The sequence below is a fragment of the Dama dama genome, chromosome 18 (assembly GCF_033118175.1).
Source record: "Dama dama isolate Ldn47 chromosome 18, ASM3311817v1, whole genome shotgun sequence".
NCBI lineage: Eukaryota > Metazoa > Chordata > Mammalia > Artiodactyla > Cervidae > Dama > Dama dama.
The window spans coordinates 33,609,664-33,627,568 of NC_083698.1; the positions used below are offsets into that span (position 1 = coordinate 33,609,664).

The following is a 17,905-nucleotide window of genomic DNA, read 5'->3' on the forward strand; positions in this document are numbered from 1 at the left end:
AATGAAAAGGGAAGTTATCAGAATTTGTTGCATGCAGCTGAAGCTGGTCAATGCAATTAAATAGATATGGATTCTTAAACAAAGTAAAAAAACAAACAGTGAACAGTAGCATAAGATTTTTACACCACTTTTTAAAAAGTACCTGGTTCATGTAAATACTCTATAAATATTATTTTATAATTATTAGTACAAGGCTTAGTTGGAAATATGTGAGTTTTGATTTATTCCATGTCTTAACAAAGACAGCCTAGGCAGCTTGATTGTGGCAACCTACTTAATAACTATTTCCTCTTATAAATTTTTTTCTCCTACAGTATTTTATATTCTGTGCCACCCTGTGTGGAGTAATATAGGTTGCAGGTAAGATTGCCTTGTCCCAGGTCTAAAATCTGTACTGGTGGCCCTGACCAGATCATGTTTAATTGTCCCAAGTATAGGTAGACTTGGAAATATTCTTTGGTCAGAAACAAAAGAACTCTCTCAAAATGATAGCTTTTATTCAGTTTTACTTGAGTAAAAGTTTGAGGATGGTATGAGGCAAGAGTAGGCTTCTACCAGTATTCTTTTCTGATCACAAATCCATCAAGATACAGAAAGAACTGGTTCCTCCTATATTTGCATAAAACAAGACAAACACTTTAGTAGAAGAAGAGATGCTAATTAACCTAAGTAGTTTAAGTTTTTGTTTTGCACTCATCTCCATGTCTGAATAAAGCCAGCTGTTTATTTATTACACTTTTATTACTCAGTTCTGATTCATCCCCCCTGCAACGATTTGTAAGAGCAGAACAAGAGAGAAGGAGAAATTATTTTTAAAAACATACATTCAGAAAATTATAATTTACTAAGTATAGAGAAATCTGAAAACTGCTATATTAATAGTTTTTTTTTTTTCTTCTTTTTAGATTCAGTTAACACTGTTTGAAAGAGAACATTGTTTTCATCATGATTGTTACTAAAGATGAGAGACCAAAGTCCAGAAGCCACAATTTTCACCTTTTTCATGCCTTGATGATGATAAGCATGACCATGCTGTTTCTTCCAGTCATTGGAACTTCTAAGCAAAATATTCCACGACTCAAGCTAACCTACAAAGGTAAATGTGTCAGTGTTTTTCAGCATCTCTTCTTTTATTTTAGAAACGCATGCTGAGTTCAGTGAAATGTTTGTAATCAGTTAATAATAATATTATTATAGAACACAAAGTCCAATTATTTATTTTTCTCAGTGAAGAAAATAGATGTAAAAACTGTCCATGTATACTTTTCAGTTCATTATTTACAAGTATTAACTATTGATTAGCGTAATTAGGAAATTTTTATCCTCAAGTTGCAGTCAGCTTGTATTAAAACAAACCAATCCCTACATATGGTCAGGCCACTCAAGATGGTTTTTCTCTTCCTCTCTGTAAGTCTCCTGCTCAACCAGTATCTGCTTCACCTACATCTGCCAGACATTCCTACATGCTTGCTTAGGCTCCAGCTAATGATTGCTCCCTATCAAAGCGGAGGAAGGGGCCTCTGCTGATTTCCCCGGGAACTGAAGAGCCAACCTGTCAATTCTTTCTATAAATGGTAACATCGCCCCGCCTCCCCCACCCCCCACCCCCCACCCCCCAACCCCAGGCCTCTGGGAGTGAAGCCTGCTGCCATGTTCTGCGTTGGGGTCAGTCATAACCTCTGTGGGGTATTACTCCAAGATCTTGCTTCAGACATGTAAGCTCCCCTTCTGTTAAACCGCTATTTCTGTCGCTGACCTTGGGCTCCTTCTTTGGTCTTGAAGCTGGGCAAGTAGAGGCCTCCTAGGCCTGCAGTGAGCAACCCAACACCCTAAAAATAGAAAATTGGTTAATTCCATACAGCTGCTACTAATTAGCTTATCCTCGGCATTTTTTAAAAACAGTAAGATATCTTCAAAATACTAACAAACATATCTTGAATATCTCAAGCATATACATATTTTATTGTTTAAGAAGTGTGAAAGGCTTAAAACAGAGATGAGAAAACAAGAAGTGAAATCTAATAGCTTTTATATTAATTTAAACATTTAAAAGCAAAGTTTATATGCTAGTATTTAACCATCATGTTTATATGTAAGTGTAATATATAAATATATATATTGAGAGAGAGAGAGAGAGAGAGAGGATGTGCCAAGTTTTGTGCTCAAAGATTTCTTTTTTTTCCTGGTATCCCCTTGGCTTCTTTAATACCTTAACTAATGAGAGGAATATAGGGGATTCAGACTCCTTTATTCTGAACTTGACAGGTAAAAATAATGCTGGCAGTTTTAATCTTTAAGATAACTTTTTATCTTAAAGATTAAAAGGTAATCTTTTAAATAATCTTTTAAAAGATAACTTTTCAGCTCAAATTAAATATCAATAGTAAAAGCTAATTTTATGCTTAATGTAAGCATAAGTGGAATTATTTTATTAAATCCATTACACATTTCCTATGTTGGTATTTGTTTTGAATTTATATCTCATGAACAAAAAAGTTAAGGTAGCATCATTGTCTTTGAGTTTTTACATTCTTCTCAAATTGCTAGAACGGGTAAAACTAACCTATGATTTAAAAAAAAAATCTAGACATTGCTTTTGCATGGTTGAAGGATGATCATATGGAAAGGAATGTGAGAGGAAAGTTCCTTGAATTATGGAAATGTCTTCTATCCTAATAGGGATATGGATACATAATATGGGCTTTTCACAACCTGTCATATTGCACGTGTCCGTTTGTTTGCCTGTTTTTAAGGCAAATGCCTTTCCATTTACCTTATGTTCTCTGATAGCTAAGTTGGTAAAGAATCCTCCTGCAATGCAGGAGATCCCGGTTCAATTCCTGGGTTGGGAGGATCTGCTGGAGAAGAGATTGGCTACCCACTCCGGTATTCCTGGGCTTCCCTTGTGGCTCAGCTCGTAAAGAATCCGCGTGCAAAGTGGGAGACCTGTGTTCCATCCCTGGGTTGGGAAGATCCCCTGGAGACGGGAAAGGTTACCTACTCCAGTATACTAGCCTGGAGAATTCCGTGGACATGATTCATGGGGTCGCAAAGAGTCGCGACTGAGCGACTGAACTGAACTGACAGTCCCTGGGGTTGCAAAGAATCAGATACGACTGAGCAACTTTCACTTCACTTCTTCATAGAACAGAAAACAAATATTAAAAGTCAAACAGTTAAAAAAAAATAGAAAGTTTGAAAATAGATTGAAGGGAAAAAAGAGGAAATATTACCTGGTTTCTGTGATACAGTAAATAATGCCAGAACATTGCATTGATGAATATAAACATGAAAAATAGACTTGGAAAGAAACTTTAACAATAGTTAATGATTACTCTCTGGGATTTCTCATGAGCAAAGCATTGGAATAAGGACTATGTGTGAATTATGTTATCCACATCACCACCCTAGGAGGTACCATCTTCCTGTAAATGAGGATACTGACATACTGAGAAATTAAGAAATTAAGGTCTCAAATTAGTTGGTGGCTCAACTCCTGAGTCAGCCCCATGCTGCTGGGAGCCTGTGTACCTATTCATATTTCTCGCACCCTGGACAAGAGCTTTTCTTCCCTGAGGCACTTAACTACCTGACTGATTATATGATTTCAGTTGTCAAAATCAAATGGGGTTGAAGAAGACCGCAGTCTCCGTTTAAGATTACTCAGGGGCCAAAAGAGATTTATAGACTTGTGGGATTTCATCCGCCCAATAGTCTTACAGGAAGTAAAGATTGTCATTGTGCTAATTTGTAGTCATAATCAAAATTTTATACGATTAATTGTAAAATGTTAACCCAAATGTGGTAACTTGATCATTTGAAAATAACGGATCAGGTTCTAAAAATTAAAAAGAATTAAAAACATTAATTTTAGGTAACTGCTGCTAATTAGCTTACTCTTAACAAGAAAGTTTTGGGGAGCTGAATCTGTTTTTGTACTTGGAATACAAAGTACAAAAGCGTGTAAGAATTTAAAATCTTGTTTTATTTATCTCTCTATATATTCTCACTTCTCCCAGCACCTAGTACTTATATAAAAGAACCGGTATAAATGTTGGATTCAATGCAATAAGAACTCTTCTTTTTATGGTTCTTATATTTAGTATACTTTTCAAATGTTATATTTTTTAGATATTTATTTACAAGTAGTTTATCTGCATTTCAAAAGCAGTAGCAAAGATTGAATGCAGTGAAGGAATTTTAAAAATCTCTGAACTCACCCATGTTACACACACACACTCCCTCTCCCCCGCACCTCCTCCCTCCACCACCCTCCAACAGTGCCCTGTGGCTGCTGTTAGTTATTCACTTCCAGGATATGAGACTAGAAAATTCAGTCCAAATGAAAAGTCGATTGTAATTTTCAAAAATTATTCATTTTTATGAGCACAAAATCAGTTTTACTTTCCATAATCAAGCTTCCTTATGTGCAGACTGGAGACACAGCCCATATCAGTAGAGTTAGCTACTTTGAACAGCTGCAGGATTATTTTGTGGGATTTCTTAAAGGTCAACAGAAATATAATAACCATTTTATCCAAAGAATGCCCTTTGATAGACTTAGTTTTGAACCTCTGAATCCACAGGAGCTTGTTTGGTTCTTTTGTTGTGTAAAGAGATTCCCTCTCAGTTGAATATTTTGAATTCTTACACATTTATGCATGCTAAGTCAGTTTCTAGAGTAGTAAGTAAGGAACCTGGAGGTCAGGATGATCTGGGTTTCTGTATTTTGTGTAATAAGGATAAAATATAGATACATATATGGCCTTACAAGGTGGGCTTCTCACAATGACTTGTATACTTTATACTGCAGATGTAGTAGATAAAGTTTTTGAAAAATGACCAACTTCAATCTTGAAATTAGTATAAACATTTTGTATATTGTTCTCCTGATGAAGAAATTTATACAAGTTAGGGATATTCATACCCAGGAATCAGTATCTGCAGTGGTGTTTGGAAAACTACAGATGAGATAGGTAATACAGCTAAAGAGAGAATGTACAAAAGCTTTGGAAAAGGAAAAGCCACTGTGTCCTTTGAATTTCTTTTCCAGATAGGAAGGCAAACAATAAACAGGTAAACAAACAAGTGAAGGTTATTTCAAACCATGGGATGTGCCATCCAGGATATAAGGCAAAAGACTGAATCCAGGACCCTAGTTAGTCTTTATCATGTCTAAGTTTTAGGACACTATGAAGAACATTGTTTTTATACCCATTTTATAGATAAGAAACACGAGGTCAGAGCTTGAAGGCCTTGCCCTAAAGCATGAAGCTGTTAAGTGAAAGAACAGCGTGTTTCCATCTCTCTAGTTCAGGCCCATGTTCTTGCCACTTTATGCCCTTGAGAGAGATATTGCATGTTCAGAAATAGAAATATCAAGATGTATAAAAGAAGAAGAAAACAAGGTTTCATTATTACATCTTTGACAATATGCTCTTTTCAGTAACTACCGAGAGTATTATTTTTTGCTCCTCCCAAATTTATTTGTGTTTCTGTCGAAAAAAAGCTTGATGTCACCTTTAAAATTTTCATCTGCTATTATATAAACATTAGTGTATTTGATAGAATAGTAATTTTGTTGAATATTCTGAGGAATGAATGGATAAGTCTATATGTTGTTTATTATTTGCAAAGAAATCTGTTTAACTGTGAAATGTGGCGTGTCTCAAGTAGAGATAACAATTTGAGGCATCTAACTTACTTGATTTTACTAGTCTAATATTGATTCTGTTCATCTCGATTGAGTATAGCAATGAAGAAGGCAGATTCTGAAGCCAAACTGCTTGCGTCTTAGGTCTGTGAGATATTTGGATGTTTATTTTCTGTGTTGAAGTTTTCTAAATACATTAATGTATTTAATAAGGTTATTGTGAAGGTATCTTGATTCATGTAAAGCATGAAACAGTGTTTGACATAATAAGTATTTAGCTGTCATTTATTTTTTGCAAATCATTATTATCTTGCTAGGTATTAATGGTTGTTCCTAGACCACAGTTTCCCCTGTGTAAACAAGTTTGAAAAATATTATATAGTTTCCTCCTGGGGATTTACAGCATATAGTAAAATTGCCTCTGTTTATTCTCAGAGATTTTCTACTAGAGTTAGTTTCTCTCAGTCCAGTACCACCCACAGATTGTGAATTTATAGAAGGTACTTTCCAGTATTTTTATCTTCATCATATTCTAGTAGTTAACAAGACTTTGGATCATTATTGACCTTGATAAGAGGAGTGTCTTTGAGTGGTTGGTAACCTTCAGAGTGGGTTAAAAGGAATCGTAAAATCATTCAGGCCCTCCTTTCGAAAGTGGACATTTTTGTTGTCAAATCAATGATTTGCTCTTAATATCTCCCCTTAAGTACATAGCAAACAAGCATAATCAATCTTATAGGAAGAATCCTCATATATGTATGTATATATTTTTCCCCCATATGGAGCAAGTCATTGATACTTTAATTTCTAATGAACTCATTTGTTTTCCCAGATATATTTTCTCTAAACCGAGGCTGTGTGTGGGATTGGGCTTTTGTCTGGCATGTTCAAGGATCCTAAAGAAGACAGTTAAAGGGACAACTATTAATACCTAGCAAGATAATAATGTTTCACAAAAAATAATGACTGACAGTATGGCTAAAAATAGATGGAATGGGAGAAATAAGAAAAATGATTAAATCAGAGTTAATAGGAGGGAAGGATGATCAGATTCTTTCACTGTTGCCATTATTAAAACACTGACTTTTAGTCTGAATGTATGGGAGTCCCCTGGAGAATTTTGAACACAGAGGTGATAGGATCAGACTTTCGTTATTATAGGATCACTCTGGCTTCTGTATTGTGTGCAATAAAAAGGAGAGATCAGGAAACTAGGGAGCTAAGTCTGAGAGGATTGTAATAATCCAAGTGGGAAATGATGGTCTGTGAATCAGACTCCTTCTGTGGAGGTAGAAGAAGATGGGAAGGTAGAGTCAATACGGTTTGTTGATGGATTGGAAGTGAATGATGGGTTGGATGGGTGGATGTGAAGTAAGAGAAAAGTCAAGCCTAACCCCATGGGGTGTGTTTGTTTTTTGATCTAAGGATGGGGTTAATATTAATTGAGATGGTGGAGATTGTGAAAGACTGCTGTGTGGGAAGATCAAGTGGACATATTTATTTGAGAAGTCTATTAGATATCTAAGTGAAATGCCAAGAAAGCATTTGAGTATATAATTTCTGGAGTTTATGGGCAGTGTCAATTTTGGAGATATGAACTTGGCAGTTAGCACATATAAATTTTAATTCCGTAAGTCAGGGAATTAGAGAAAGGAAGAATGAGCATCAACATGAACTAAAAGAAGTGCTCAGGTGTGGAGGAGCAAAATCAGAAGTTGTGGTGTAGAGGAAGTTATAGGAAGAAAGTAAGAAGAGGACTCATCAGCAGTGCCCTATTTAGCTCTGTCATTAAAAATAAGTAAAAATTAACGTTAAATTTAACAACAAAAGTCTATTGTTGACCTTGATAAGAGTAGTATCTTCAAGTATGGGAGCCAGAGCACAAGGATGCATTCTGGAGTGTGGACTCAGAAACTGGAGATAAGTGTAGATAATTCTTTCAAGGGGTTTTCCTATAATGGAGACATGGGTAGTAGTAACTGAAAGGACAATGAGATCAATAAACTGTTTTTTTTTTTCTTTTATGAGTAAAACAATAACATATTTTTGTGTTAATCGAAATAATCTAGGTGAGGAATAATTAATGATTCAGGAGCAATATGGGATAATCCATACCCTATTGAAGAAAATAATGATAAGACTCAATTTTTTTCTCTAAAATCAGGCTCCTTTTAGAACATAAGTTAATAAAAGTGGCTTATTTTGCATAATAAACTATTACCTGGTTCATTATCAGTGTCAATTGTTGTCTAGTTGGAAAGAGAAATTAAATAGATATGAAAATATATTGTTTGATATAATGATACAGGTTGTAAGTATCTAAACATATGTAGATTTGTTTAGCAAATTTATATGTAAGGATTTGGAAATAACTCAAAAAGACTAAATGATAACATCAGAGTCACGTAAGTATATAATTAAAAAACTGATCTGTCTCCTGCATTTCAGTTCAATAGTATCTGTATTACAACTTGCCTGTATCCAAAAAATTTATTTAGTAATAATTAAAATCTATTTTCTGGAGTAGGGAATGGCAACCCACTCCAGTATTCTTGCCTGGGAAATCCCATAGACAGGAGCCTGGCAGGCTACAATCCAATAGGTTGCAAAGAGTCAGGCACTACTGAGCACACACAACACACAAAATCTATTTAGCAATATATGTAAAGCACTCTTCTAAATGTAATTGATCTATAGAGGCTCACAGAGTGGTAGAAGTTACTAATATCACCATACAAAGGTATCACATAAAAAGTGTTCTGGAATTAAGAACATATGAGAATCACTGAAGTCTGTGCAGTCAGCAGCGTCACTCCCCCAGCAGGGTGGGGTGAAGGAGAGCTATATTATGAGACACTTTGATTGTGTCCTGGTTGTGCATAAATATGGAAGGAACTTATAAGAGTATAGCTTAAGTAAAGGCAAATTTTTCTGGTATTAAACCCAGTCAACCTGTTTTTTTGGTTAAAATAGATTTTTTTTTTCTTTTAAATAGTAGGTTTACTATCTATAAATTATTGAGGAGATAGAAGTTTTTATATGCAATAGCTTTTTGTATGACTTCACTAACCTAAAATTTGGCTCTAATTCCTTAGGTCTTGTTAAAGACTGCTTACAGTGAGGGTCTTTCAATATATGTGTAAAATATACATTTATGGATATTTTAAAAATGAATGTCATTGGGTCTTTTTAACAAAATTTGATAAATGCCTCTCAAGAACTTGTAATATACCTTTTGCATTTTCCTGAGAGTCCTTTAAACATGATATTTTAATCCTATTAATTCAAAAGAGGCATAAATTAAAACTAAAGTGCTTTTTACTTAGAAAGATACTCATAAAGAGGTTTATTTCACTAAAGCCACAGTGAGCCAGGCACAGTCTAGAAAATGAGACAAATATTTTGTTAATCCCAATGGAATGGTGAAGTGGAGGAAGTGATAGAGGTGCACTCATTGATCTTAAAATACAAAATTTAGTTGTAATGGGTGATAGGGCTTAGAGTTAGAAGACCTAGATATGTTTTAACTCTCTCTTTGGCATGTATTGTTCTTACGCCATTAAAATAGTTGTTTCCTCTTTCTGAGTTTAAGTTTTCTCATCTGAAAATTATTGATAATCCTTCTGGTTCTCCTTAAGGAACAAATTAAATACTAGAGGAGAAGCTCCTTCGATGTAATAAAGCACAAAATGGATATTATGATAGGCTTCAGAGAGAAACCAAATATATTATTGAATTAATTGAAATAAGGTGTGAAGAAAATTCAAGATCTTTAAAAATATAATTATCTTTAGGCATCATGGATATGGTTTCTTCTGCCACAAATAATAGGAAATTCACTTAAGTCAATAATAAATCATAACTTGTCTTTACATTTACCTTCCAGGTTAAATGTATTACTTCTCTTCTTTGTATGAGAAAACTGAGGGGAAAAAGTTTTATATGTCATTGGTTGAAACTAAGTAGGTCATTTATCACTTATAGCAATTAAGCTAGTTGTAAGTTAATCACATTGGTCAAATCTGTCCATCCCTAACTTATTCTAACACTGTAGTATTGTACAGGGAAAATAATAATTTGGCTATTTTGTGTAAATTGACACACCATCATGTAAGGGTTTGAGAGAAACTCTAGTGTGGGGAAGAAAGAAAGAGTCCAGCACTTCAGGGCAGTTGGGCCCATGGCTTCCTTTAGTGTTTCTACTCCAGTAGCACCAGCATAAATGAGGAACTTGTTAGAAATGCAGAATCTTAGGGCCTCTCGCAGATGCCTCAGTGAGAATCCATTATCTTAGCAAGAATCTGAGCTGATTTGAATGCATGTTAATTCTGAGAAGCACTGCTTTACAGTGCCTTATTTCTGAAACCACCCCTGACACGCACACACAAATAGGAGTACTTGGATGTCACGACAGGAATCTCTCATGATTACAGAGTGTTAGAGCCACAGTGGGGTCTCCAAATGGCACATTAACCTCTCTGAATTATTAATAAGCTTGCAATAAATTCTGATTTAAATGGAAGGTAGAAAAACCAACACAAACAAGAATCACTTCTTTGAAAAAATCAGTTAAATGTTTATTAGACTTCTGTGAAAAAAGAGGTGATGAATTGCAGTGATGATTTAGACTTATTTTTATCTGCAAGGGCTTCTAGTCTTTTTAAAGGATGAAATAACTGCAAAAAGATTGATGCCATAGTATTATGGTAAATAAATCAAAACACTTAAAAGAATTTCAGAGGAGGTTGAGTGTGAAATTGAACTTGGAAAATTGGAAGAAATTTAGTTTATTGAATTTAACTCTTTGTTGGCATTAGATAATTTGATCATGAAATTCTAACAATTCTAATTAGGGGAAAAAACAGAATAGATAACTTCATGTGGATTGGAGAGGGATTGGTGAGGGATGGGAGTAGAGAACAAGGTTGTTAAGGAACCTGTTACAGCAGTTTTGAGAAGTAGTAATATGGCTGTTTGCCTAGCTGACAATAGGAATAAATATTTGAGGAAGAAGAATGGAAGATTTACATGAGAAAATCTATAAGGCTTTAAATTTACCTGGATGTTGATGTGAGGGAAATGCAATAGACTTAGAGGTACTAATTATTTAAATAGGGGAATAAAAGAGTAAGAGAATAAGGAAGAAGAACTAAAAACGATTCTGCTATCCTGAGCCTGAGAACTCAGTCATGTTATTAAAGTCATTATAATTGGTATGATGAGCTGGCTGAGGGGAAAATGACAATATCAAGCTAGCTATTGGAAATTCTGAACTATGACTTGGGAGATGCAGTGGGGTTTTAGGTGTCTGTTTTGAAATCATCAGTAGAGAACTAACACTTTATGAGGAAATGGTTTATGGGAAACTGTAAATGGAAAAGCTTATTTCATTGTTTATGTCCTACTGCCTGAATTACGGGGACTTCCCAGGTAGCGCTAGTGGTAAAGAACCTGCCTGCCAATACAGGAGACATAAAAGACACAAGTTTGATCCCTGGTTTGGGAAGATCCCCTGGAGTAGGAAACGGTAACTCACTCCAGTATTCTTGCCTGGAGCATCCCATAGACATAGGAGCCTGGTAGCCTACAGTCCATAGGGATGCAAAGAGTCAGACACGACTGAAGTGACTTAGCATGCACACATGCTTAGATTAAGGAGGCCATTATTCTATGACTGTATTTTGAATCTCCCTCTTGCAAGTACATAAGCATATTGTGATTCAAATTCCATGCACATCTCTATAGAGTTATCTTCCTTAGGTAAGAGAGAGGACCCTTTCTGGACAAATCCTAGAGAAATGTTCCATGGATAACTGACATCTGTTTGTTCTAAATGAAAAACCAAATGGACGTTTTCCTGAATCAGTGGAAATTTTCAGATCAGATGTCATGCTGAAAGCCCCGCATAAGAAATAAAAAACAAAAAAACATATTCAGGCCAATCATTTTATTTTATAATAGCAGAGTGAAGGGGGAAAAAGAAAGAAAAAAAAAAGACATTCAAAACCTCGGGGCACTGATGGCATGAGACTTCTAAACTGTAACTTTGGATAGATGGAAAATTTCAAAAATTTAAGTCACAGACACTTCTGGAGATGGGTTCACCAAAATAAGAAAATAAATCAAAGAATAAAGACATGAAATCCAGGAAAGATGGGAGTCATACTAGGAGAGAAGTTGAAAAAAGTCTGAGAAAGTATTACTCAGGCCAGAAAACAGACAGTTCAGATTGGAGCAGGAGGAAGAAAGGGCCTAGGAGTGGGTTTTCCTGGAGAGAAACAAAAACATATGACAATTTCATTTGAAAATTTTATGGACACAGTTTTCAGAAGGTGTGGAAAGTTTTGACCATGATCTTAAGGAAGTCAAAGCAAATGTCACAATTGAGAAATTGTTAACAAAAGCAACATATTGTTCTAGAAAGTAAGGATCATTAAAGAACACTGTTTTTCTAAGTAGGGAAGAGTATTTACCTTGCACTAGTAATGGAATGATTAAATATAGTTTTCATAAAAATGGACATTCTATAATGTTAGGGACTTGGTTGGAGGGAAAGAGTTGGCATAAGAAATCTAACATTCTCAATTTCTGTAAACAATAATTCAGTGGAAATGTCTGAGTGATTGAAAAGATTGTAGTGCATACATATTATTTGTAAATATGAAAATAAATAGAAAATAAACTAGTAAATATGTTAATAGAGTCTAGATTGGAGGTGGACAGAGAATTGGAGACAATGATGGGCTTATATATGACTCTTAATATTACTTATAATTATACATATATATATATATGCTTAACTTTGATTAATGTAATTTTAAAATATTATTGTAAAATATTATGTTAATCTCATAACTTTGCTCTGTAAATTAACTTGTATGCATCTTAGCTTGAGGAATTATTTGCTCTTGTCGTATTTGTCTTGCTATATGGAATCAATAAGTGATGTATTAAGGTTTGACATTTTTGAGTTTTTTTTAATTAAATTCACATTCTAAATTGAAAACAAATTTATGCTCACTTGTGACATGGTGTTTCGATTTTAAGTATTACTTGAAATTTGAGAAGGAAGATATCCTCAATACCTTAAAGGGAGTTAAGAAAATAATTGTCAAAGTAGAATGTATCTTTCCTAGAATTATCCTGTCAAGTATTTCTGAGGCAGTTTATTCTGTTATTGCGTTGTTCTTCTGGAAATGTATCAGTTATTTATAATGTTAGCCTTTTTTATAGGTCAGTAGCAAAATTTATTATGGCCAAGCTTTTGAGAATTTAAAACAATTCAGTCTTACCCAAAGTAAGAATTTAAAAGGGAACCATAATCATAAATTATGAATCTCACATGTGATGGACTATAAAAGGCATCTATTGTTGAAAGCTGGCCAAATAAGAATAAACCTGTGATTTAAAAGCATGGATGTAGATGAAAATGTGATGGTGTAAAATTACCGCACTCCTATTCCACACCCTGTCCTGGAAAGAATGTAGCTCTGATGATATAATAGACTTTACTTGTTCCTAGTGTATGTTTCTCTATGTGGTGTCACCTGATTTATTGTTGATATAGATAATGGTCTGTCTGAGACCTAATGAACAGAACAGTTTCCAGCATTCCATTGCAGATGAGCAAATGAGAATTTGATTTCTTTTTCTTTCTGATTTGAACTTGCATTATTTTGCAAAGTAGAGTTAGACTTTCCATCTAGGAAAATAGAACAGTAATATATTCTTATAATTTAGTCTTTTTGTTGGGATTTTAAGTTTGAATAACATTCTTTATATATTTTGAGCAGTTAGCTATAGGAGACTTAAGCTTCATATATAGAGAATAAGCGGTATGTTTGATAGGTGAAGGTGAGCTATCTTGGTCACCAAAATCTTTTCATATAGTCTTAGGCCTCAGAAAACCAACTGAAAGTCTGGTGGGGCCAATTTAAGATGAGCTCTCTTTCCAAAGGTTAAATCCAAGAAAGAATTCTTGCCTTGCCTTGGACCAAAAGCAGAAGAAATAAATACAGGTTCATAGAGGGCCAAAGAGACTCAGTGAGTCACAAAATTAGGGACTGATTTTCATTTTGGAATGAACAGTTTCCTCTCTTTACTCAACCCCTGACCCAAACTGAGAACAGGCTTTGGGGATGGAAGGTAGTGAGGTTGGTTTGATAGCCAAAACATTTCTGGGAACTGTGGTATCAAGGGGTTCCATAGAAGGAGTCTTGGGAGACTGACAGTCATGGAAGCCCAGGGAATTCAGAAGTCAAGAGGAAGAAGCTGAATTTATGGAGAAGGCAGGAATGAAAACTCCTTTACCTCTTTATGTAGACGGTGTTGCAGAGAACACACTGGAGATGTTACTGTGTTCAAGAAATGTCAGAATAGCCCTAACGATATAATGGTTATTTCCTTGAGGAAAAAGATGAGTGGGTAGGGTAAGAATTTGTGCTTTTGTGTGGAGTACCCTGAATGGTAGGAAAGAGTAACAGAGATGTGTGTATGTATGTTTTTTCTTTCATTCTTTCTTTTTTGGGGGCAAGTGCCGAGTCCTAACCAATGGACCACCAGGAAATCCCCAGGGTGAAGGGTTTTGATCTGGATTCATTTTTGGCTATAATCTTTTTCTGCTGAGGAATTTGACTGGAAACTGACTTTGCTCAAAGGTGATTTTATTTTTACCCCATGAAAATCTGCCCTTAATAACTTTGATTTTCTTCTTTTAAAAAAGAGTTTCCTGTTAAGTGTTCTTTAAAGGATGTGGGAAGCCATTTTTTAACTATGTAGTCTTCTCAAGAGAGAGATTGTCAACTCCACCCAGTTTAGAATTTCTGGCAATAAATGCAGGATTTCAAGAGTTTGGAATTTTGTTCATTTAATAGTGAACAGTGGAGGAAGTCTGTATTGCCTACTCCTAAATTTGTTAGATTCAGTGTGACTGACCACTCCTTTCCTTTCTGGGGTGAAGAGGAAGAATGTAGAACATCAGGTCAAATGTTTCTTCAGGCTGAAAGAACAATTATATGAAGGGACACTACAGGGAGATATAAAGAATTCTTTACAGAATAAGCTATTGTTTCAAATAGGAGCAGGAACTGTGAGGTCTTCAGCCTTCCCCTCACATAGAGGGGCATGTGGCTGTGAGTCAGGGGGTTCATTGCTGCCATAGTCTGCCATGAAGAACAAATTGGTTTTGTGAAGCCCACTTAACCGTTCTGAACTTCATTGAATTGGTAATAGAGAATTCAAACAGCATTATCAAGATCTCCCTTTAGCTCTAATTACGTTATACTGTATTTCTGTTCTTCCCAAAGGTTAGAGACTACCTGCTCCAGTGAATAGAGCAATGGCCTGGAGTAAACAGATGAATGAGTTACTTCATATGTGTCCATTTAAGTTTGTTATTTGATATGTGTCTGTTTTAACAGAGTTCAATGTATGGTTCTAATGCCACAGAACTTCAGTGTTGGAAGGTGATCAGAGACCATTTGGTTTCTCTATCCACCATATTGGCAAGAGCTGTGTTATTTGGCTTGCTAATGAAGACAGACAGGAAGCTCTTTCTATTTTACCATTAAAAGTATTTAACAATCTACTACTGTAAGTACCATTGTCCTTTGTCACAAGTACGTTCTCAAGACTTTCCTGGTGGTCCAGTGGTTAAGACTCCATGCTTCCAATGCAAGGGGCATGGATTCTATCCCTGCTTGGGGAACTAAGATAGTATATGCCCTGTGGTATAGCCAAAATAAATAGGGTGTTCAGCCATTAGGAGTTAAATAAAAAAGATGTATTCTCATTTTCTGTTGTGGATGAGTATTTTCTCTGCATTAGGCTGTGAGGTCCATTAGAGGGGAACTTGTTAGCAGAGTTTTTGCAGCGTATGCAGAGAACCTGGTGATCTTAGATGAGTCAGTTGTTTGCCTTCAGAAATCTAGTTTTATGAGGGTAGAGACTCACTTTGTTGTGTTAGAGATGAGAAATTATTTTAAGTATGCTATTAACTATATGTGAGAGACATATAATTTATCTGTGCCTTTTGGTAAGATAACAGGAGATGTTGATGAACTCTGGATGTACTCTTTAGCAATGCACACATACATACAAGGGGATTCCCAGATGGTGCTAGTGGTAAAGAACCCACCTGCCAATGCAGGGGATCTAAGGGACTTGCGGGTTCAATCCCTGGGTCAGGAAGATCATCTGGATGAGGGCATGGCAACCCACTCCAGTATTCTTGCCTGGAGAATCCCATGGACAGAGGAACCTGCTGGGCTACAGTCCATCAGGTTGCTAAGAATCGGATATGACTGAAGTAACTTATCATGCAGGCACGTGAATACAAATATAGGAAAATACTATGCTCTTTATTGGAGTTTTGAACCGCAGAACCATCCAATTGCTCTGTAGTGGTTTCTTGGTCATGGATTCTGAATATCTTGTCTGTGTCATCATTCAATTAAAATCCATCCTGTGCAGGATTTCCATAGTTAAACTAGTAAATGATTAATCATAACTTTGATGTATTTATTTCAGAAGTAATCAACTGTAGGTTTTTTAAGAATCTATTGATAGAACAAGAATGGGAATTGGAGGCCTTGGTTGATTGAGATTACAACCTGAGAACAAGGTGATAGGAAAATGAACTGCTAAGAGAACAGAAGAAGTGATTATGGTGGCTTAGGTCAAAGGTTTAGGTAGGAAGAACAAAGAATGCATTTAGGACCGAGAGGTCTGCAGAAAGGTGGGGCTGGTTAGGTAAGTACAGAGCAGACCCCCTCTGAATGGCATTTATGAAGCAACCCATTCAATCTACCACCAAAGTGGGGGGAGGGAGGGAACAAGATGAAGTCTCTGTTAAAAAGAATTATAAACTGTGGACAATTTAAAAAATCATATGCCTAAGACTTGCTGGTTTAAGGAAAGAAAAAATAAAGCTTGAAAATATATTGCCAAATTATTAGTCTTTAACTTGCATGAGTTTTCAGCCTGCAGAGCTAGTATTCATATCTGATTCCTGAAATCCTGAGAGTATATCAGCTTGAGGTGTTAAGATACAGACTCTGGATTTAACTTTTTTTTCCTAGGCTTTTGTTGATGATCCGGTGAAAACAAAAGTGAATTTGCTTGGTTTGGCAGAAATGCAAGAAAGATAAGCTGCCTGGGGGAGAGGGAACCTGTTCCATTCCCTGTCCCAAGGTCTTTTCAAAATGTGTCAACCTGAGAAATTTTCATATGTAATGTCTGAATCTAATTATTTAGTTTGGCTACGAAGCATCAGTAAAGCATGCTCTAATCGGTTTGATGCTAACACTGTCACAAGGCAACATTAAATCATTTTGAAATGATAATACTTAAGGTTAGTCAATATTTTTGCAGCTGTGTTTGCTTGTCAAATTTGTTTGAAACTAAACCTGATAAAATTGGTTATGGTAAAAGAAAATAAAGCAAATGATGGTGTCCTTTATTTTCCTCATTTAAGTAGAGACAGAAAATGAGATACAATATCCTTAAACATCTTCCTCCTCCCCTTAGTACCACCATAATTCAGGGACTTATCATCTTTTAGAAACTTCTGGATAGTCTCTCTGCCCCCATCTTTCCTGATTCTCATCCATCCTGAACACAGCCGCTAGACTTATTTTTGTAACGCTCAGCTATACTCTTTGTCACTTTCTCTGCATAAAATATTTTATTGGCTTTCAGTTACCTATGTAATACCTAACCTCTGCAGCCTGACGGCTTACACCTGACTACTCCGAGACAGCCTCACTTTTCACTGCCCCTGCCTCTTCTCTCTGTCCCAGCATACTGAACTACTGCAGTTCCACACATGTTTATTAAGTGCTCAGTTTGTCTCAGACTCTGAGCTGTGTGCTGGGGATTCTAAGATAAGTAAGACCTGGTCTTTGACCCGAAAGAACTCATACCCCATAGTAGGAAATGCATTAAACATGCAATATGTAAGCATAACATAAGATGGTATATACCCTGGTACAATACATTCTAGTGGTCCTCTGCTTGGAGTAAAATGTTCTTTTATATTTTTCCTGTAAAGCTTCTGTCTACCTTTCAGGAATGTTTATAAATATCACCTCCTTCTGTAAGGTGATACATAATTAATTACTTGAAAGATCTGTTAACATTTTGTGTATACTTCTATTAGAATTTATTTTGCTTATATTGTATTGTCTATGCCTATCTATTTGCATATGGAGCCGTGAGCCCCTTGACAGCAAAGCCCAGCCATCCCACAACCTT

General features: G+C 35.7%; 1 protein-coding gene across 3 annotated transcripts in view; it reads left to right on the forward strand.

Moving 5' to 3' along the window:
• Positions 1–17,905, forward strand: part of SEMA3D (semaphorin 3D) — a 218,896-nt gene that overhangs the window by 84,623 nt on the left and 116,368 nt on the right. For all 3 annotated transcript variants that reach the window (XM_061165129.1, XM_061165127.1, XM_061165128.1), the window contains one exon: positions 906–1,096. In XM_061165129.1, the coding sequence (XP_061021112.1) occupies positions 946–1,096 (151 nt within the window). In that variant the 5' untranslated portion in view covers positions 906–945. The remainder of the gene's footprint in view (positions 1–905; positions 1,097–17,905) is intronic.